Source organism: Nyctereutes procyonoides, unplaced genomic scaffold (assembly GCF_905146905.1).
Source record: "Nyctereutes procyonoides isolate TBG_1078 unplaced genomic scaffold, NYPRO_anot_genome, whole genome shotgun sequence".
In the NCBI taxonomy this organism is placed as follows: Eukaryota; Metazoa; Chordata; class Mammalia; order Carnivora; family Canidae; genus Nyctereutes; species Nyctereutes procyonoides.
Genome location: NW_026575020.1, coordinates 2,227,007 through 2,248,918, shown reverse-complemented (window position 1 = coordinate 2,248,918; position 21,912 = coordinate 2,227,007). Strand labels below are relative to the sequence as shown.

The following is a 21,912-nucleotide window of genomic DNA, read 5'->3' as shown; positions in this document are numbered from 1 at the left end:
CATGGTGCTACTTTTTAAAGCCTTCTGTTACCTAAAGTCTCATTAGCCTTTGAAGCACATACGTGTCTTCACACGGCTAGGGAACAGTATCAAGAATTAAAAATGATGGGACTGCAGGCTAGATGCCAGCCACGAGAGCCAGTTATGCTGTCTGGGCTCTCCTGGGGAGGGGAGGGGAGGGGAGGGGAGGGGAGGGGAGGAGGGGGCCTCATCCCATGGTGATTGTTCTGACCATCACAAAAGTCACAAATGGGGACAGGCAGGTGGGTCCCTCACACCTGGGCTTCCTCTTCTGAGGCTGTCACCTCAGATTAATCCCATTTTGGATTAACAGACTATCAAGGGTCAGACACCATTCAACATTAGTCTCTTAAAGATTGTTCTCATACAAGATTTATTCCCCAGCACCACTCCCCCCCCCCCCCGCCCTGCCCACCCATCCCCACCCCAGTTCACAGTGGAGGACTAAGGAGATTCAGAGCATGATCCCCCAGGTACAAGAAACACCTTCTGAAGATTTTGCTCTCCTTCCTCCCTCCCTCTTGCCAACTTCCAAGGCCTGAAGCTACACACACTCATGCAAACACACCAAAACCCACTCCTCTTCCACACTTCCTGTTTTTTTTTCCCCACATCAGAGCTCACCTGTGAGCTCATCTGGGCTCTGAGAAGATAGAAGGTGTCCAAAGTCTGAGAACCGTAAAGTGGGGAGATGCCACTGACCCCTAATCTTTCACACACAAGTGACTGTGAAACAGGCACCTAGCTCTTCCTTCTTCTCTTAATTTTCACTCCTGGCCTCTACCTTTTCCATCAACCAAGAGCAAACGTGTTAGCACACTCCCACTTGCAGCACATGAAAATGGGCTCTGTCCAACATCCCTTGCCCAGGTATGGGGGTGTTGGGGGAGTGGTCCCTGAGGATCAGCAAAGGGTTAATGCAGAGGGCAAGAGGACAGAAGAGTTTGGCCTGAGCTCTGATTGGGGAGGCAGAGAGGCTGTATGCTGGCATAGGTTTAGAATTACCATTTTTAGTTTTTGTCTCATGATTCTTCTAGGAGTGGTAGAACAGATACCCCTTAGAAAGGTCTCTGCCGACTACAGACATATTCTTGCTAACTGGCCTCATGCTTAAAAGAGGCCCCAAGTTGGGAAGCAGTTGAAAATAAAAGTATTAAAAGGAACGGAATAGGGAGTAAGAATAGCTGGTGCAAGAAGAGCTGGTGGCTCCTGGGGTGAATGCCAATGAGCCATTTGTAAAGTGCTACTTTGACATCCCCCATGCAATTATTGCTTCTCCAAAGGAGGAGCAGGGGAAGGAACAGGAACATGGAAATGGATATGGTATGGTATTGCTTTGCTCGTTGCTCAGGCTGATGGCCAAATGGAGCCGGGGGTTAGCAGCACCAAAAATGACCAGGCAGCTTCAGAAGATTCCGTGAGACCAGGAGATACAGAAGCACTCACCCTCTCACCAGCTGACCCCACAGCCCAAGGTAATGTCGAAGAGGCCCACCCCCACATCATGTTCACATTTCTTAAATTTCACAAGCACTATTTTGGAGCACTGGAGATTAGGCCTCAAGAAATGAGGATGGGCTGGGGCAGAGGGAGCAGGCCTGCTCTGCAGAACCAAAAAACTTGCTTAGAAAAAGACAAATCAAATCATGGCTTAGCAAAAGAGGAAGATAGCAATGTAACTCTTCCGGCTGCTGCCTGACTTGGAGCTCCAGGAGGGTGATGAAGGGAGGAAGGAAGGAAGGGAAGGGTGCTTCTATCACTGAGGGCCCCCGAGCACCCATACCTAGAAGCAAACAGCAGCACCCCCTCAAAGGGGAACCAATACCCCTGACTACTTTGTTCCCCAAAAGTACCATTCTGATGGGAGAGAAGCCTTCCTCGGGGGGGGAGGGGAGGCACTCTCACTGCAGTGATTGAGCTCAGAAATGGGCATCCAGCTGGTAGCAGGGGAGTGAGTATCCTCTCAGCAGGCCTGAGCTTCAACCAGGCCACCAAGCATACATATATAATTCAATGGATGGGACCTGGGTTCTTCCCTTGCCCCTTCACCTTAAGTGGGATAGGAAGAAAAAAACCTAAACCACAGTGACCCCTAAAAGGAGTCTCTGCCTCAGTGGCTCCTGGAACTGGCAGGGTCCAGCTGATTCAGCTCCGACTGGTCCAGAAGTTCAAAGTCATCCCCTTCAGCATCAGTGTCCAGGTCTGAACTGGGGGCTCGGAGGAAGCCTCTTGTTGCTCTCCGGGGAGGCGGGCCAGAAGGGCCTGGCTGAGAGGCCCCTGACAGAGCCAGGTGGATCATGCCCTGGGAGACCAGGCTGGCAAGGTTGCTGGTGAGGTTGGATCCTCCAGGCAGGGAACCAAGAAGGAGCTCCGGCAGTACAGCTTCATCCTGGCTAGCAGGGGGGTTCTGGAGCTCCTCGGCCCCTGGTGGGGAACGGTACATCAAGTTAGGCATCCCAATGCTAGTATCGTCCTCATCATCCAGGCCAGCAGGATCCACGTTAATGGAAGGGAAGTCTGGAAGGTCTCTGGCAAAGGATTCTTCTGGATCGCTGTGACCATCTAGGTCTGGGAGAACGGAATAGAGGTGTTTTTGAGACATGGCAACAGCCTGCCACTCCTGTGCCCTAGCCCCACAAAGCAAGCCCCATGTAACCAGATTTTTCTACCCTGAATTTCTCAAGGTAAAGCAAAACCTGTAGTACTGGTCGGCTTCTCCCCTCCACTTATAGACTGCTATGATCTCTACTGTCCAAAGAATTCCATCCCCTTCTGCCAACCCAAGGCTCCTACAGGAAGATTTCAAAGAGAGCAGTGGTGCAATTCCAGCTGTAGCCATACCCGCAAAGCTGCTCTGCCACCTGATCCACACCTCAGAAAACAAGAGAGGACCGAGCGGTATCCTCTCTGCCCATGAAGCTGAGCAGCAACTGTCAGAGCTGTATGAACTCATGTCCACGGTTTCCCTCACCTTCAGAGCCTTCTGTTAGAGGTGTCTGGCCCCGTGAAAGATTGAATGTACCATTGTCTGTACAGGAGACCTCAGCATCCGAGTGCTCAGAGTCTGTGATGGCCAATTCCCTGGCAACAGTAGAATCATCCAGCTTAGGAAAGAAAAGACCAACAAGCCTGAAGAGAGGATGCCATTAGGAACAGGTGCAGTTCCCCAGTTACAGCTCTACTAATTAGCTGGCCCTAACGGCTAGTCTAAGGCCAGCAGTGCAACCAGGCAAGACTGGGGACTTTAGTCAATATCTTGACCCCTTTTGGGCTGCTCCAAGGAAAATACCTGTACTTATCAATCTTGAGCACAGGAAGGAAGCAGTCTGGGGAGTCAACCAGCCACTTACTCATAAGCAAATAACTGATCCAGAGATTACTTTTCACAGGTGGCCAGGAAGATACATTGCCCAACATAACACGGGCTGGGCTGTTAAAAGACAATCACGCCAATTCCAGCAGTTCTGCCATGATGGTAGAGATTAAAAGGAGACATGGAAGAAAGTGTGCTGGTCAACAGACCCAAACAGATCTACGTACAGTCCAAAAAGAATACTAGCTTTCTCCTCACGGCTCTTACAGGCAAGGAGAGGGTGGGGCCTTGAAGCACCCATAATGAGCTTGAAAACCTAGTTATCACCTAAATGTGAGGTGCTAGATGGTTAATGGGAGCTAAAAGAAAACTAGCCAGTGCTGCACCTCCCGCACCCAAGATACCTGAGGACAGAAGGCAGCAAGCTCCTCTTCACTGTCGCTGTGGTTGTCCAAGGCACGCTCTGGATATAGAGCTCTGCGGCATACTACACAGAAAGAGCAGAAGGCCTTGACACCCTCCCTTGCAGGGCAGGGGTGGGGGTGGGTGGGAACCCCACCCACCCCAGACTTCAAAGGCATAAAATCAGAACATAAGAGAATGAACCCTCTGAATTTGGCCCAAAGCCTACATTACAATGCCTAAGGGTAGGGTTGCTGAGCCTAAGTAGCAAGATAAGCTGATAACATAGGAGAGAAGATCTTCCAATGCCTCTCCTCCATCAGCCCCTCCACATTTTTGTTCTGGTCAGATGATTAACAACTCCTAGGATAGGTCAGAGGCAGACAGATGTCAAGAGGAAAGTGGACAGTATCATAGAAAGGGCAAAGATGCCCCACCTTGGTTAAATCAGGCTTTTGAGTACTGATACTATTCAGCTGGCTGTGCCAGGGGATAAGCTGGGCCTTGATGACCATGCAAAGGGCTCTTTGAAGGTGAGGGCTTAATAAAACTCGAAATATCACCAGCCCACAGAAGGGAGGAGAGAGTTCACACAACTGTCATTCATGTATTGGGAGGGTCTTAGGCTAGTACACTTCTGGCTTCTCAGGCAGTATGAAAGTATCACCTTTGGAAAGCAGCTTTCAGTAGTGAAAAGAGGCCTGGTTTAGGAGTTGCCATTTACTACCTGTGAAGTTCAATTTCTCCTTTTTTAAAAAAGATTTATTTATTCACAAGGGACACAGAGAGAGGCAGAGGGAGAAGCAGGCTCCCCATGGGGAGCCTGATATGGAATTGTTTCCAGGGTCCTGGCAAAAAAAAAGGCACCCCTGAAGTTCAATTTCTTTTCTCAAGGTTGTCAAGATTAAGTAAAATACTTGTTAATAAAATTAAAATTTAAAAATATATAAAATAAATAAAAACATGCAGAGTTGCCACCGCAGTGCTTGAGCACATGGAAAGTGCTTCATAAAAAGCAAGCAAACATTAGGGCTATCTGTCTGACTTTTATTCAACTTGGAAGAGCTTTTCCCAGATTTGCTTAAAATGGGAGTGTCCAGAATTCCAAATGCCAAAATTGGTAAGCCTGCAGAGGTTTCCCTGGAATAAAATATCACTTTTATCTACTCCCCCTTACAAAACAACCACGCCCCACTTCTCCCACTTCTGAAGACCTGCCCGTTATGTCAGACCTATGGGCTTTTCTCTTCTCTTCCCCAAATTGCCCAAGTGGAAGGAAGCCTCTCCTTGACACTTACATTGTCTCTCTCTCTGCTTGGACATCATGTAGCCACGGACACTGAAGTCCAGCCGCTGCAGAGCTGGCTTCAGCCGTACATATGCTCGATCCCACAGCCGGTGGTACACAGCAAGAGGCCACGTCATGACAGTGACAACTGAGAGAAGTGGGAGACAGTGGAAAGTGGAGAGGGGGCTGTACAAACAGTCCCGACCGTCCCTCTGCTATTGTGTCCTCTGACTAGACACTCGGTGCGGAATAGTTCTCCTTCATTCTGCTGGTGATCTTTAACAGTCTCCCATATCACATGAGGGGGGCTCTGGAGGGTCTAAAGACTTCTGCCGCCACCTATATGGCTCTGCACATTAGAGTGGGCTACTGATTTATCAAGGACAGAACCAGGTGTGGTCACTTGCATATAAGTGTCATTGAGCCATAAATCAAGCTAAATGGTAACAATGCCTCAGTAATGACAACAAATCATGTGAGGGGCTGGCCACAGACATAACTCCTCAGTTTTTCCAGCCCCATGAATGGCAAAATTCATGCCAACAGGAAGTAACTAAATCTAAAAAACTGTGCTCCAGGAGAAAAAGAAGTGCTCCAGGATAAGCAAAGCCTAGTAGAGAAACCCCTAAAAATTATATTCTGTCACACAACATACTAACTCTAAAAATTTCCTCCTAAACAGGGACAGACAGCCCTTTACAGCTGGTAATACAATATATGTTAATGGACCCTCATCAATTTCTAAAGCTGACTTGGTAAGAAAAGCCCTTTGTGTGGGGGGAGCCTGTTATAAGCAAGAAGAAAGATATTTTCATGACACCAAACAGATTATGAAAATATAAACAGGTCATTTCCTGGAGAACCAAAATATAAAAGTCCTCTTCCTAGACCCAGAGTTAGCTGTGGCTAGAAAAGCTAGGCGTAGGGAAAGCTCCGGAGGAGGTATGTGCCATACTTACGTATCAAATAGGATAGCAGGAGCCCGGGGATGTAGCGGCCCAAGACGGCCAAAAAGGTCAGTATCCCACAGCTCAGCAAGCAGAACTAGAGGAGTCAGGAAACAGTATTTTCTGTTACACGGCAGGAGACTGGGGTGCGGACAAGGGAAAGGTGGAGACGACTGAAATGACTATGACCTATAAGTGGGCACGTCAGAATGACAGCTGTGTCTAGCCACTTTTGCATCTCATGGTGACTCTGCTTGGGATGAAAAGGAGGATGTCCATTTTATTCAAACTCCTTTTCCTTTGCTAACCCAACAGGGCTGCACCTTTCCCACTGGGAAATTGGTTTGCATAGGCTTAGCCAAAAATTCTCTCGGAAAGCAAGTGGTGGTGGTGGGTTTTTTAAGTTAAAAAAAAAAAAAAAAGTAAAAAACCCAACAACCTACCACATGTTTAATATGACACAGAATGCACACAAGCAAGCTCTCTTTTCCATCGTGGGGCAGGAAGATGGCTCTATCTCAGAGGCAAGCACCCAAAGGAGTCATCAAGCTCTTCCCTTAGTCCTAGTGGCTGGTCAGAAGCCCTTCCTACAAATTCTCTTTGCCTCCACAATCATCATGGTCTTTTTCTCTCTTGAATGACACTATGTAGTCAAAGGACTGTTTCACTTTAGCATAATCTATACTGAGAAGCCAGAAATGAAAGTGAAAAGGGAAGAGTCTTACCTTGCCTGGGTTTTGCTTTTTGAAAAGCACAAGATTCCTTATGAAAATGGTCCCACTAACCCAGACTTCAGCTACGTGGTGGCAGAGCTCGGGCACGCTGAGCAACCGAGGGTGCACAAAGCCCCAGCTATAGGAGAGAGAAGGGGGGAGCTGTGAAAGGAGGGTGTTGAGGGATTCCCCCCATCTTGCTGTGGCATTGGCAGCCAATGCTTCTAGGTTTCAACTGGAGCTCGGGAGTGGCTAGTCCTAGGTGCTTTGGAGGTGAAGTGGGACTTTTTTCTTGTCTCATCAGGTTGAAACTTGAATTTAGGGACTAGGAGGGCACATTTGGTTCTGACAACTCCACCCTATGAGCAAGCAGTCCAATCCACGTGTATAAACCTGCCACTAGCTCCAAGGCACTTTGTGCTTAGAAACATCATCCCTGCACTCGGACCATTGCAATTCACTGTGATTGCAATTCAGGGATAAAAGTAAAACACAATCTGACACTGCTGCTGCTGAGGGGGAGGCAATGGTAGATGTGTCCCTCAGAAAATAAATATAGGAAAAGTAAAATAAACCATAGCAGAGGAAATTCCTTGGATCAAACATATGGGATGAATGAACTGAGAAATGAAAGCAAGAGCTGTAAGACACAAGAGGAATCTTTGGCTTGCTGATGCCAGGAACCAATGTGTTTTCTGACCAGAAACTTTAAAAAGCTAGAGGTCACAGAAAACACTAAATGACCTGGAATAAAAGTCAGGAAACAAATGAAATAAGCTGCCTCTAAGTTTTTACAGTAGAGCTAAAAAATGCAGCTAACTCCTTGGCATATCAGGTTACAGGGCACTGTAATGCTCCTTTTCAGAAACTTTTCTTGTTAATAGCAGAGGACACTAGCAATCTCAACTTGCTACCTGAACTTTAGGATTTGTTAAGATGATTATTCGGAACAGACTAGGTTCTCAGCTCATACTCTGTATCCATAACATGGGGTTAACAACATGTAACCAGAATATTACAACAAGAGAATCAATCAGAGCAACAAAAAGGGATTTAATTAGTGTTCCATACCTCTCATTGTCTAATGCGTCGGGTCTTGGCACTACAATATTAAAACAAACACCAGCATTAGTTGGTAGGGCAAACTAAACATAAAAATGTTAGGCTGTTGGTCTGACAGCTCGAGTTTTAATAGGTTTGGGGAAAAGAAAATAGTAATAGCCAATAAAAAGGAGACACCAGGTTATACTGACAGAGTTAGGGGAGTGCAGACATGGGGAGGATGGCTGATGCCTGCTCATTTCTCTGGTGGGGGGGGTGAGGGGATCCAAATGGAACATCAGGGCCCCTTCTACTTACTACAACTGAGAGCCAAGGTGCACAAGAAAAATGATCCACCCTCCCCCTCAAGGGTGTCTTGGCTGCTCACATACATCAATGTGCACCAGGTTACTGAGGCATGTTATAACTACTCCAAATCCAGAAATCTGCCTTTTCTCTTTAAAAAGAGATGCATTAACTACAATGAATGATGTAATCTTTTGACATTCACCAGCCATAAGACAGGTGATGATTACTACATGATTCCTTAAAGTCTCTGCAAAATAGGATGGGAATGTATTTAAAAGCTATATACTCTCATGTAAATATCCTGCCAACACTTCAATGGCTTTTATCCCTTATTCTTCTAATCCCCTACTTATCAGTCTTAATATATCTTTCTTCTTCCCAGCTCTCCAAGCCACCCATTGTTTGTTTCCATGAATACCTCTCTATTTTTCACACAGATACAGTCATAGTTTCCTATCAAGTCTCCCTCTTTCCCTTTTCTTTCCATGTGATCCTGTAAAATGCTATCAATCTTCTGTATCACCTCACAACATAACTCTAAAAAAGAAATGCTCAATGATCATTCACTACCTATTGGATTAAGCCTAAACTTCTAGGCCTAACTTGAAGGCCTTGTAAAATCGAATCCCAACATATTATCAGTTTTACTTCCTTTTAATGACCTCTTCATTCTGGTGAAAGTGACTAATTCCTTGTTCTCAGGAGATGCTTTGCTGCTTCTGGTTTCTCAGACTAATCGAACTACTGGTGCCACTAGAAACACCACTTCTCTCTTCACTTGTTCAAGTCACTTGCTTCATTCAAGGCCTGAACCAGGGCCAAAATACATGACAAACATACCAATCACATACTGCACAGTGACATCTCTGGTACTGTTCTGTAGCTATCATTTCACTGGTCTTTTGTTTGTGCCTGTATAATCTTTGAGAAAAGGAAACGTATCTTACTTTATATGAATCACAATGCTTAGCTTAGTGCTTTTGCAAATAAGCAATTTAAAAGAAATTCCTGAGAGGCAAATTGATACTGCCTCAGTAAAGATGCAGTATCCAATGATATAGATATATCTATTTTTTTTTTAACTTGAAGACTATTTATTCCTCTGCCCAATTATAAGGGCAAGAATATCTCAGGTGGTGGATACAGATTTCTTGAGCTTAGTAACAATGGGAAAGGTGGAATGCAGCTGTAAGGAACTACCGATGGAGCGCCAGCCCTTCAAGTGTCTCCTAAAACAAGTAATTCACACATCAAAAGATATTCCCAGTTCTATACACTCCCTCATAAACCCCCAAAACTAAAGGTAAAAATTAAAGGAAAGACCATTTCCAGTTCAGACTGTTCTAAATGCTATCAAACTCACCTTTTATTTCAGGCCAGATTTTGTTCTTCCATTGGTCTATACATACAATGATCATCGAGCTGAATGCAAGTAAAAACACAAGACGAAGGGATGTCAGTGCAAAGAACCTATAGAGAAAAAAAAACAGAAGATTATTATTCAATTAAGCTAATTTCAGAAAGGACCATCTGTATACTTCAGGCTTACTTTCTGAACATTAGGGGATCCCCGGGTGGCTCAGTGGTTTAGCGCCTGCCTTCAGCCCAGGGCGTCATCCTGGAGACCAGGGATTGAGTCCCACATCGAGCTCCCAGCATGGAGCCTGCTTCTCCCTCTGCCTGTGTCTCTGCCTCTCTCTCTCTCTGTGTCTCTCATGAATAAATAAATAAAATCTTAAAAAAAAAAACTTTCTGAACATTAGCTATTGTATTTATGGGAAAGAGATAATAATTTGCTTCTGTAAAGGCAGAGGACTAAATCAAATAACTTCTTAAAGTCTCTTTCAAGTCTACAATTCTATTAATTTCAGGGAGAAATTCATTCCTGATAACTCATTTTTTTTTTACTCTCTCTCTCTCTCTCTCTCTCTCTCTCTGTCTCTCATGAATAAATAAATAATAAAAGCCAGTTCTTAAGAATTAACACCAATACTTCTTAAACATTTCCAAAAAACTGAAGAGGGAACATTTCTGATTGATTTTATGAGGCCAGCATTACTCTGATATCAAAGCCAGACAAAGACAATAGAAGAAAACTAAAGCCCTCTCTCTCTCCCTCTGTCGCTCCCCCTGCTTGTGCTCTCCTGCACTCTCTCTCTCGTCAAATGAGTAAGTAAAAATGTAATAAATAAAATAAATCTTTCACAAAATGTGGGGGGAAAGAGATAATCAAAAAACAAGTTCTATGAGTCTTTGTACTACACCAGCCTTTCAGTATCTTTAGGACAGTGCTGGCCCACAAGCTGATTCTGTCAGTCTGTGAGGAAGCCAAGTATAAAATTTAGAGTAAACATTTAAAAAAAAATTTATAGCAATTTGACCAAGTAATCTTGAATCACAGAACACATTTGGGTTTATATTTTCTGTCTTTTAAACTTAATTTTTCAGGCACCCTGGGTGGCTCAGCGGTTCAGCGCCGCCTTCAGCCTGGGGCGTGATCCTGGAGTCCCGGGATCGAGTCCCGCATCGGGCTCCTTGCATGGAGCCTGCTTCTCCCTCCGCCTGTGTCTCTGCCTCTCTCTCATGAATAAATAAATAAAATCTTAAATAAATAAATAAACAATTTTTCTAGTAACTTAATTTAGTAACTTTCTAGTAACTTAATTTTTCTAGTAACTCATTTATATTGCATTTTACAAAAGTATTGATTTGCAACAGATCAGGGACACCACTGGCCCTGACCACAGATGGTTCAGCAGGGATGTAGTAGGCATAGCTTTTCAAGTCAGACTGGCTTGAGTCTGATTCTCTGAATACCCACTTAGTCATATGACTTTGAATAAATTAGCTTACCTCTTTAAATAAGATTGTTTCTTCATTTTGTTTTGTTTTGTTTTTTTAAGATTTTATATTTATTCATGAGAGACACACAGAAAGAGGGGCAGACACACAGGCAGAGGTAAAAGCAGGCTCCCCGCAGAGAGCTTGATGTGGGACTCCCATCTCAGGACCCCGGGACCAGGCCCTGAGCCAAAGGCAGACACTCAATTGCCAAGCCACCTAGGCATTCCAGTTTCTTTGTGTGTAGTGGTAACAATGACAGAATTTGGAGGATTGTTTGTAGGTTTTAGAAACAACATACTTAATTCCCTGTAAAAATATCAGCGCCTGCGTGGTTCAGTCCATTAAGTATCTGCCTTTTGCTCAGGCTGTGACCCCAGGGTCCTGGGATCAGCCCCACATTGGGCTCCCTGCTCAGCGGGGAACCTTCTTCTCCCTCTCCCCGCTGCTCGTGCTCTCTCATGATCTCTCTCTCTCTCTCATAAATAAGTAAATACATAAATAAATAAAAATTTTAATAGTCATACTTCATCTTGCTTAAAAAGACAAGAAAATATAAGCCTAAGACGTAGTTCTATTCAATTTTACAATGTAGAAGTGTTACTAGCTATTATCACAGCAAACGGATCAAACAAGGGTAAGGTTGGTTTGGTTACAAATGACCTCTTGCTTTCTCAGCTCAACACACTATCTAATGACTTGACATAACCACAGAACAATAGAGTATAATCTTTATATGTAAATGGAAAAAAAAAGCTTCATCTATGTGTACATATGAATACATCTACATATGCGTGGATTGGCAGAGGAACTTTTTATTTCTAGATATTTCTGTACTGATTTTCAATAAACATGAGTCCAGGGGGGATCCCTGTGTGGCTCAGCGGTTTGGCGCCTGCCTTTGGCTCAGGGCATGATCCTGGGATCCCGGGATCGAGTCCCACGTCGGGCTCCTGGCATGGAGCCTGCTTCTCTCTCCTCCTGTGTCTCTGCCTCTCTCTCTCTATCATAAGTAAATAAATAATCTTAAAAAATTGTTTAAAAAAAAAAACATGAGTCCATGTTATGTAATTTTAAAAACTACACAAAGAGTGAAGTTCCAGTCACCAGTGATAACCCTATTCCAATTCCCCACCACAACCATTTAAAGGACACTGTAATTATACATGAGATTAAAGAATGAAAGCAGCTTAACAAAAATAAGCCTCTAGAGCTGCCCTAGTCATTAATCTTTTCTCCAAGGCCAACTCATCAACCCAACTAACAAGCAAATTTAACAAGGCCAAGGATAAGGGCTCTAGAGCTTTTTGCTCCCCAGTGCGGCTACTTCTCATTCCTGGCAGCAGGAGGATGTGGCAGAGCCACCGTTTTCTCCAGAGTGCTTGAAAGGGCTCCCTGGGGAGGAAATCCAGACTGTCTGCAATCTCTACTTCCCAGATCATAATTACTAACAAATATAAAGTGGGGTAGGGAGAGGCTATTAAGCCCTTCTAAGAAAGGCTGATCTTCCAAAAATGATGGCGGTGAAAATACTTTATCCAAGACCTGAACTATTCTAGTAGTCTGTTATAGTTCCCACCTATGTTTCAACCCAATCCAAAAAACATTTATTGAGTGCTCATTTTATGTAGAGGCTTTGAGGTATGCAGCCCAGTTATAGCAGTTACAGAAAAGAGAAAGACATGGACCTTACTTTCAAGTGTATTTATGTGTCTATCTGTGTTTGCAATATAACATGACAAGCTAACGATAACAAAGAAGAGGACATCTAAACTGGAATTTAAGAGATAAGTAAGAATGGGGTGCCTGGCTGGCTCAGTCAGTGGAGTATGCAACTCTTGATCTCGGGTTGTGGGTCTGAGCCCCACACTGGGTGTGGAGATAACTGAAAAAATAAAATACAAAAAAGAAAAAGAAAACCGAGATAAATGGTAAGAAAACAGGACAAAAGGGTGTGGGGAAGGAGAGGGTACTCAGCTGGCATGACATATTTAAAGAACGACAAGCAGTTTTGATAGAACTGAAACAGAACACAAGGAGGGGATGAATATGGGGATAGCGTCAGGAGTCAGATCATGAAAAAAAAAAAGGAGTCAGATCATGAACGGCCTTTTATGACAAGCATATTGGATTTTATCCTGCAGATAAAGGTGATACAGTAAAGTTTTATAAAAGGTGTATTTTTGGGTCATGAAGGCTAAAACTGTGAACATCTTCTGGAACAAGATTAATCCTGGCCCATAAATTAATTTTAGGAATAGATTTATCTTTTTCTTGAATAAGCCAATGTAGGAATTTCAGAAGTTTTTCTGTGTGGTGTAAAATAACATTTCTTGGGAAAATAGTTTCTTCCATAAAGGTAAAACTTAATGGAAAGATCACCTCAATACACTGCAGTGGACCCCACCAAGGTAACCAGACAATTAGCATCAATGTTCTCTTAGAGGTCTGATTGTCAAACATAAAATATGAGTAAGCGTGTGCTTCCTTCCTTCCAGGCCTCAATACTAAAACCCTAAACAAAAAGGGAGTAACAATCTCATATTAGTGTGTTTTGAAAAAAAAAGTTCAGAAAAGAGTAAGACCCGGACTAGATGAAAAGAAGTCACATCAAATGCTTATCATTTTACCAGACATAACCAGGCAGCCCACCTGTAAGAAAACTCTGCAAGAAGTGCAGAGACAAGACATAGTTGGCGTTGGGGATTCCTGGGTGGCTCAGCTGGTTAAACATCTGCCTTCCACTGGTGTCATGATCCCAGGGTCCTGGGATCCAGCCTAGTGTAGGGCTCCCTACTCAGTGGGGAGTCTGCTTCTTCCTCTTCCCTCACTTGTACTCTCTCTCTAATAAACAAAATCTTTTTCTAAAAAAGATAAGACATAATTGAAGATAAAGTATTTTTGAGATCAGTATAGGTAAAAGATGGATGAAAAATAAGGATTCTCCTGGACTGGTTTAGTCCTCCAACGTCTATTCATCCAGATCAAAAAACTCACATGCAGATATAGCAGTATATGAGTTTAATAAGACAGTATGTGAAACATTTTTCAGCTACTAAAATCAGCATGAGAACTTCCCAACTTAACTAAAGCAACTGCAAATGAAGTCAATTCTGAATATTCACATGTGAATTGTTCAATTTGGGGATTGCCCATAGCCCATTGCCTTTATCCTTTGTGGGTTCACAATCTATTTTTTCTTAATGATGTATTTTTTTCTTATTCGTAAAGGCAACCATGTTTATTGGAGAGAGTTTAAAAATGTAAGCGATAATGAAAAATGAAATTAAAAAGGAAATTAGTATACCATCTACGAAACACTCTTACCAAACAACAAAAGAAATTTCTTGAACCTGAATCTGATCAAGCCTCTAGATCCAACTACCAATTTACAAAAATATAGAGCACAAGGGAAATGTGCACAGGGATGCAATAAGCAAAATCCAGTCTGTGAAACACTTTATAGGACAAACTGATTTCTTCAACCAACAAATTAGGGAGGAAAAAAGACTGAAGGAGAATCAACAGAATAAAAGATATGTAAAAAACAGATCAGTTATAATATGTGGACTTCATTTGGGTCCTGATCCAAACAATCTTATTATTTTTAATTTTTTTTTTTTTTAGGGGAGGAGGGGCCAGAGAGACAAAATCCCAAGCAGGCTCCATGCCCCTGACACAGAGCCCAACTCCAAGGTCAATCTCGTGACCCTGAGATCATGACCTGAGCTGAAATCGAGGTGGATGCTTAACTGACTACGCCACCTAGGTGCCCTCCAAACAATTTTTAAAAACAAATAATATTTAAATATATAAGCTCTATGCCCAATGTGAGGCTTGAACTCACCAAGCTGAGATCAAGAGTCATATGTTCTACTGACTGAGCCAGCTAAGCACCCCAAAACACAAATAGTATTTATGAAAAAACTGGAAATTTGAACACTGAAAGGAGTCATTAATTTTTTACATGTGATAATGGTGCTGTTATTTATTATTTTTTTTAAAGATTTTATTTATTTATTCATAGAGACACAGGCAGAGGGAGAAGCAGGCTCCATGCAGGGAGCCCGATGCGGGACTCAATCCTGGGTCTCCAGGATCACACCCCGGGCTGCAGGCGGCGCTAAACCGCTGCGCCACCAGGGCTGCCCGGTGCTGTTATTTTTTAAAAATCTTTATTTTTCAGAGATTCACATTCTAAAATATTTACAGATAACATTGTAAGACACCTGGGATTTGTTTCAAAACAATAAAGAAGTGAAAAAGAACTGAGGTACAGAAGACACAAAGTTGGCCATGAACTGAAGAATTTCAAAGCTGGGTACATGATGGTACATATTATTATTCTACCTACTTATGGACATCTTTAAAATTTTCCTTAAGACAATGTTTGGTGGTTTTTAAAAACGATTTATTTATTTATTCATTCATACATTCATTCATTCACAAGAGACACAGAGAGAAAGGCAGAGACACAGGCAGAGGGAGGAGAAGCAGACTCCATGCTGAGAGCCCGATGTGGGACTCCATTCCAGGACTCCAGGATCACGCCCTGAGCCAAAGGCAGAAACCCAACTGCTGAGCCATCCAGGCATCCCAAGAAAAAGTTTTTAAAAATGGCCCCTTATTCACATACATGCCCCCAAATGTGAACAGATGCTATTCTTTCATTTTAAAAAATTAAAAAAATATATGGTATATACATCAATGGATGTATATACCATATCTGGTTTAAAAACCTTCTTCTTTGGGACATCACGCTCAGGCCATGATCCTGGAATCCTGGAATTGAGTCCCTTATCAGGCTCCCTGCATGGAGCCTGCTTCTCCCTTTGCCTATGTCTCTGCCTCTCTCTGTGTGTCTCTCATGAATAAATAAAATCTTAAAAAAAAAAACCAACTTTCTTCATTTAACAATAGATAGGTTTTCCTGTGTCACCAGAAAAACATCAAAAACTTCTAAAATGAGGGATCCCTGGGTGGCGCAGCGGTTTGGCGCCTGCCTTTGGCCCAGGACGCGATCCTGGAGACCCGGGATCGAGTCCCACATCGGGCTCCCGGTGCATGGAGCCTGCTTCTCCCTCTGCCTGTGTCTCTGCCTCTCTCTCTCTCTCTCTCTGTGTGACTATCATAAATAAATAAAAAAAAAATTAAAAAAAAAACTTCTAAAATGATTGTACTGTATATATATATGTGTGTGTGTGTATACACACACAATTAGTCTTGTTAAATCTTTTCTAATTGAACAAATGTCTCCAATTTTTGATATAAAAAAAGCTGAACTATGTATCACTGAGCATATATCTTTGTTCTCACAATTACTTTAACTGGAATTACTGGGGCAAAGGGCATTGACTTTTTTAATAAGTGTTTCTGAGATAGAGTTTGCAAACCATAAAATTCACCCTTTTAAATTGTCTGATTCAATGGTTTTTAATATATTCAGGGTTGTACAACTATCACCATCATCTAATTTAGAACATTTTCACGATCCCAAAAGGAAACCCATTACCAGTTGGCAATCATTCCCCATTTCCTCCAGTCTCTAAAAAGACACTTTTTTTTTTCTTTTTTAAGAGAGAGAAGGGGCAGAGGGAGAGGGAGAATCCCAAGCAGGCTCCATACCCAGCATGGAGCCCAGTGTTGGGTTTGATCTCACAACCTTGAGATCATGACCAGAGCCGAAATCAAGAGTTGGTCGCTTAACTGAATGAGCCACCTAGGCACCCCAAGATACTAACTTAAATGTCTTAATATATGTTGCCTAATTACTTTCCAGAAAGATTATCCAATTTATGTTTCTGTCAATCACATGCCAATTTTTACATATTTTCTCCAGAATTAGATACTACCATTTAAAAGAACCTAATAAGCAGAAATTAGTAACTCATTGCCATTTACATTCACATTTTTTACTACTCCTGAGATATATATCCATCAATTATTTTCTGCTTTTTCCCCAGCCCTTTTGTAAACTTTCCATCCCCTTTATTAGGAGTTAAAATCCGGGATCCCTGGGTGGCACAGCGGTTTGGCACCTGCCTTTGGCCCAGGGAGCGATCCTGGAGACACAGGATCGAATCCCATGTCGGGCTCCCGGTGCATGGAGCCTGCTTCCCCCTCTGCCTGTGTCTCTCTCTGCCTCTCTCTCTCTCTCTGTGTGACTATCATAAATTAAAAAAAAAAAAAAAGGAGTTAAAATCCAATTATCGGGGATCCCTGGATGGCTCAGTGGTTTAGTACCTGCCTTCCGCCCAGGGCATGATCCTGGAGTCCTGGGATTGAGTCCCAAATCAGTCACTCTGCACTTTCCCTCTGCCTGTGTCTCTGCCTCTCTCTCTCTCTCTCTCTCTCTCTGTCTCTAATGAATAGTTGGATAGGGTCTAAATAAACACATAAATAAATAAATCCAATTATCAGTCTAAATAAAATATTCCTTGGAAAAACAAACTGGTCTCCAGAAATATCATGAGGAATTCCAAAACTGAACAATTTTTTTGAGGTTAACTATCTGATGAATCCTCATTAGTACAGGTAAATTAGAATTTGCTATAATCATAAACAAAGAGCACATGTCTATCTTCCATCAAAGAAGATACTATTTCTGGTTTCCTTTTGTTATTACAGAGTAAGCCTGTCTCACTGGCACTTCAGAACAAAGCTTCCCATCCTATAGGGACAAAAAGCCCATTATTGTACGGCACTTGTGGCCATCTGGTTAATGAGCCAGTCACTGGTAAATCAGAATGAAAAAAATTAACCCAACTCACATAATGTAGTGATAGTTGTTGCTTACACAAAACCAGAAATGAAACCAGCTAGCTGCTAAACACCTACTTTATGTTAATGGACAGAAAGCACCCAACCTTACAATTAGGACAGATAAAAACTGATGGTGAAAGAGAGGCGAAAAAATGTAAGCCAAGGCATCTTTGGGTGTTTCCTTGGCTACCAAAAGCAGTAAGAACCTTCTGAAGACTAGCATTAGAAACATTTGCTCAACAGATTTCATCTGAAATTCGATGTGTAAATTCTCACAAATGTTTCTGCTTAAATGGGCCCTGCCTTCCATTTCCTGTTCCTCACTGTTGTTTTTCACTCAAATTCTGACCTTTTAAATCAAAACTGCTGTACACCTTTAATCATTTCTCATTTTTTTATTTGGGGGGGAGGTGATGGAACAATTTTATTTTTTTAATTGTGGAAACAATAGATTCTATAATATCCCCTAGAATATAGGATGGTTAATGCAGACAAGTGACTGTCAAAGCAGATCTCAACAGGGAATCAGCTAGTGATTGCTCTAAAGCAATATCCCTAATTTAAAGACTGTCTAGAATCCTAGAATGTTAAAAACTGGAAAGGAGCTCCAGAATCATCTAGCCTTCCTTGAATCATGTGCTGCTCTTCACAGAAAGGGGAGGGCTTAGAATGCATCCATATTTCCAGGGCTCCTGGGTGCTCCCCTGATCTGCTAAATCAGAGTTTTAACCAGCAGGTAACTCCAACCTGTTCTTTTCTGAATCTGTCAGGATATACTCTTGCTGACTCAGATATTCTTCCTTCAAATCTCTCATTTACAGGTGGTGCTCACGCTAATGAAAACACAAGCTACTGGAAAGGAAGGCCTGACATTGCCGTTATTATCCTAGAGATAATAACATTATCAGTGAACAGAAGCAATATAGACTGGAAGACTTCTGACATAATTACCATAATTGCTCTGGAACCTGAAGAAAAAAAAAAAAAGAATGAAAGCCCTGAAATACTATAGCAAGGCTATACATCTATCTCTTTTATTTTGTTGTTGTTTTTGTTCTGTTTTACTAAAATTTAAGAGGGTACATTCATAGGTACAGAAAAACCTTGACTGAGAATCCATATTACTGAAAGTTAAGAGAGGGACACCTGGATGGCTCAGTGGTTGAGCGTCTGCCTTCGGCTCAGGTCGTGATCCTGGGGTCCGGGACGGAGTTCCACATCGGGCTCCCTGCATGGAGCCTGCTTCTCCCTCGGCCGTGTCTCTGTCTCTGTGTCTCTCATGAATAAATAAATAAAATCTTTTTTTTTTTTTTAAGAAAGTTAAGAGATACCTATGTCAACTCTGGTGATTTTTGGACTCCTATCCAATCTTCTAATACCTCCTCAAAATGTGTAAGACATCTTAGTTAATAGATGTACCATTATTCAACACAAATAAGGAAAAAAACTTTCAGACTTAATTTCTCTCCGACCTGAGCCAATGATCCTTACATTTTCTAAACATTTATAGTATCGGAGAACTAAACAGTTACCCTTCAACATTCCTAACTGAAATGTCAACATACATACATAATAATATGATACTACTAGAATGTTAAGTCTAACCTTCAGTTTTAACCCAAACTGCCTCCCAAGGAAGCTCATTTCCTAAAACAACAATCCTGTGAACTGTCACACCAAACTACCTTAGCCTCTGGGGGTTTAACACTATAGGTCACTCTGTAGCCTTCAGGGGTAGGAGTCCTCTTCTCCTTAAAGTGCAAGAGTCTCAGGAGTCGCACCTTCATTTTGCTATAGCTCTTTTCCACCTACTTCTGGAGGGGTGGGAAGGTACCAAGTAACCATATTCTGGACACACAGCAGGCAAGCTACTAGGAAATGCCAGAGACAAAGACCAATCACAACAAGGCTTTCAGAGACCAAGAGTAAAAAAGGGGAGCTGAGTGAGATTCTAAACATAGCATATTAGTAAACTTTAACAAACACTTGTTGAGAGCCAGCAAATTAAAGCTACCTGTAACATTTAAAGTGGTGCCTCAGTAGGAGATCATGTTCAGACCTCAATTCCACATTCTACTTCAAAAGTCTCTCAGGCAAGAGGCCTACGGAAAGTCCCTTCAGAAATAACAACATACATGCTACTGATCTATTTGTATTAACAAACCCTTGGTTTCATTACTCATTTAAATCCTGATGAAGCTTATATGTCAGCTAACCACACTTTGATCCAAACTGGCTTATTTAGGACAAATTTTCTCCCCTTGGAGTACAATCTCAATGTAGGTAAAAAATGAAGTTTTGACTAGATGGTCTGGGGTTAGGGGTTGTAATGGGGGGAGATGGGGAAAGGAAAAGAAGATCATTTTGGAAAACGCTCCCAATTGAGATGCTACAGTTAAAGGTTTCTGCCAGAGAGGAACAGGAAGAGAAGTAGGTACCTGGGGATCAAAGAAGCACTACCAAAAATAAATGAAGAATGCTGTAGGAAAACTTTATCACCAAGTTTGTTAAAGACCGGAAACAACTAATGCCAGAGACTGCTGCAACACCTTTAACCTGAGTCCCTTTCAAACCGTGAGGGGAGTAATAGTTGAAAATTACATCTTTCTGTCAATGAATTTGAAATTGTTTTACTCTAGTTCACTGAAAATCTTTCAGACAAAGGATAATACACGGGTTGGTTTTAAAACAAGAAATTTTAGGATAAAAATATTTTTAGCTAAAAAATATGTATTTTTAGCAGAAACAAATTTTCTTTGGAAACGTACTGTTCCATTTCATACTTATCCAGAATAGTTTATTTCATTCAGCTGTTGAAGCCCCTCCCCGCCAGCCCACTTCAGTTCCCTTGGAATTTGGTGAATAACCTTTCCTAGTTATGAGTTAATTCCAAAGTATGCTCAGCAGATCTTATGAAGACCTATGTCCACCTTAGATCATGACAACTGAGAAGCAGCAGTTCCATTTTCACAAAGCATGACACACTGACTTTTAAAGCATATTTATAGTCTCACTTTTCCAGCTCAGGAAAATTCACACACGCTATTAGGCATCCTCAATTTCCCCGCCTATAAACCGTGCCTAAGGATGAATCTCTAATTCCTTGGGACAGGGATGAGTTGCAATCCTAAGTGGCTTTGAAATGGGTGAAACCTCACTCTCACTATTTCATAACTGTTCTTCAAGAGCTTCTAATTTTCTTTCAAGTTGCAGCTCTGGAGGCTCTCATTGACGCTCACACTTCACAAACTTCCCTTGAGCAGGGGAGGACACCTAACGTGCCAATTCAGATCACTAAAGCTTGTTTTCTTATCACACCTAGGGATACCTTTGCAAACATCTCACGCCTCATGCACCCCCCCCCCCCCATAACAACTGCTAAAATCAGAGCTCTGGGGATAGTCTTCAAACCATACTGGAGCAAACAAGAGACGGAAAGTGATGGCCTTAAGTGACACAGCTTTCCCGAGCCAAGACGAGGCGCCCTCGCTCACTGCGAGCGGCTCAAGATGTTACCAGAAGCTCCTGCCGTATGTGCGGGGCGAGGCTGCGGGAACGGGTAAAGCAGGGAAGATGACTGGAGGGCCACGGGGAGGACTGCGGTGCCAAAGCCTAAAGGCGGGATGCGGTGGAAGGAGGTGAGGCAAAATTAGGCCGGTACTGGAAGGAGCCGATGCAGCGAAGAAAACAGGGGAGGCGAGAGGGAGAGCCCTAGAAAAATCTGACGGATTCGCGCCTGGGAGGGTTTCCACGGGTCCAGTTCTCTCACCAGAAAGCCGCGTTCAGCCCCAGGCACCACAGGGCGCTCCTGGCTGGCCGCTCCCACACCAGGGCTGCCTGCACCCGGCTCAGCAGAGGCTCGTAAGGCCCCAGCACCTCCACCAGGGCCCGCTGCGCCGCCTCAACCTGCTGGTCTCGTTCCCAGGAGCCTGACAGAGCGCGGCGGCTCCTGAAAGCCGGCCCCGGAGCTGGGCCTGGGGCCGCGGCCACCCCCTCTGCCTCCGCCATCTCCCCCCGGCAGCCACAACATCCGGGGCCGCGGCCCGACGGTCACAATAAACACCAACTGCGCAGATGCGCGATTCGGCGGGGGAGGCCGCGTCCCTCCACAGTGCGCCTGCGTACAGGGACCAGCCCTCGTCCACCCCGAGGAGAGAGAGAACGCTGCGTCAAAGAACGTGCCCCGCGCCCCGGCGCGGAGTTGCGCACGCGCAGCCTGCTTGACTGAAGCCAAATGAATAAGGACCTGCCATCGTCAGAACTCCGTTCCCATTG

At 43.3% G+C, this 21,912-nt stretch overlaps 1 protein-coding gene across 1 annotated transcript; it reads right to left on the bottom strand.

Moving 5' to 3' along the window:
* Nucleotides 1–446: 446 nt before the first annotated feature.
* Nucleotides 447–21,752, bottom strand: RETREG3 (reticulophagy regulator family member 3). Its single transcript, XM_055329824.1, has 9 exons — nucleotides 21,407–21,752; nucleotides 9,398–9,504; nucleotides 7,756–7,786; nucleotides 6,697–6,823; nucleotides 5,984–6,068; nucleotides 5,035–5,172; nucleotides 3,739–3,821; nucleotides 2,993–3,125; nucleotides 447–2,589 (listed from the first exon to the last, which is right to left on the bottom strand). Exons 1-9 carry the CDS (start codon nucleotides 21,643–21,645, stop codon nucleotides 2,132–2,134), a joined length of 1,401 nt encoding a protein of 466 aa, XP_055185799.1. The 5' UTR covers nucleotides 21,646–21,752; the 3' UTR covers nucleotides 447–2,131.
* Nucleotides 21,753–21,912: the final 160 nt, after the last annotated feature.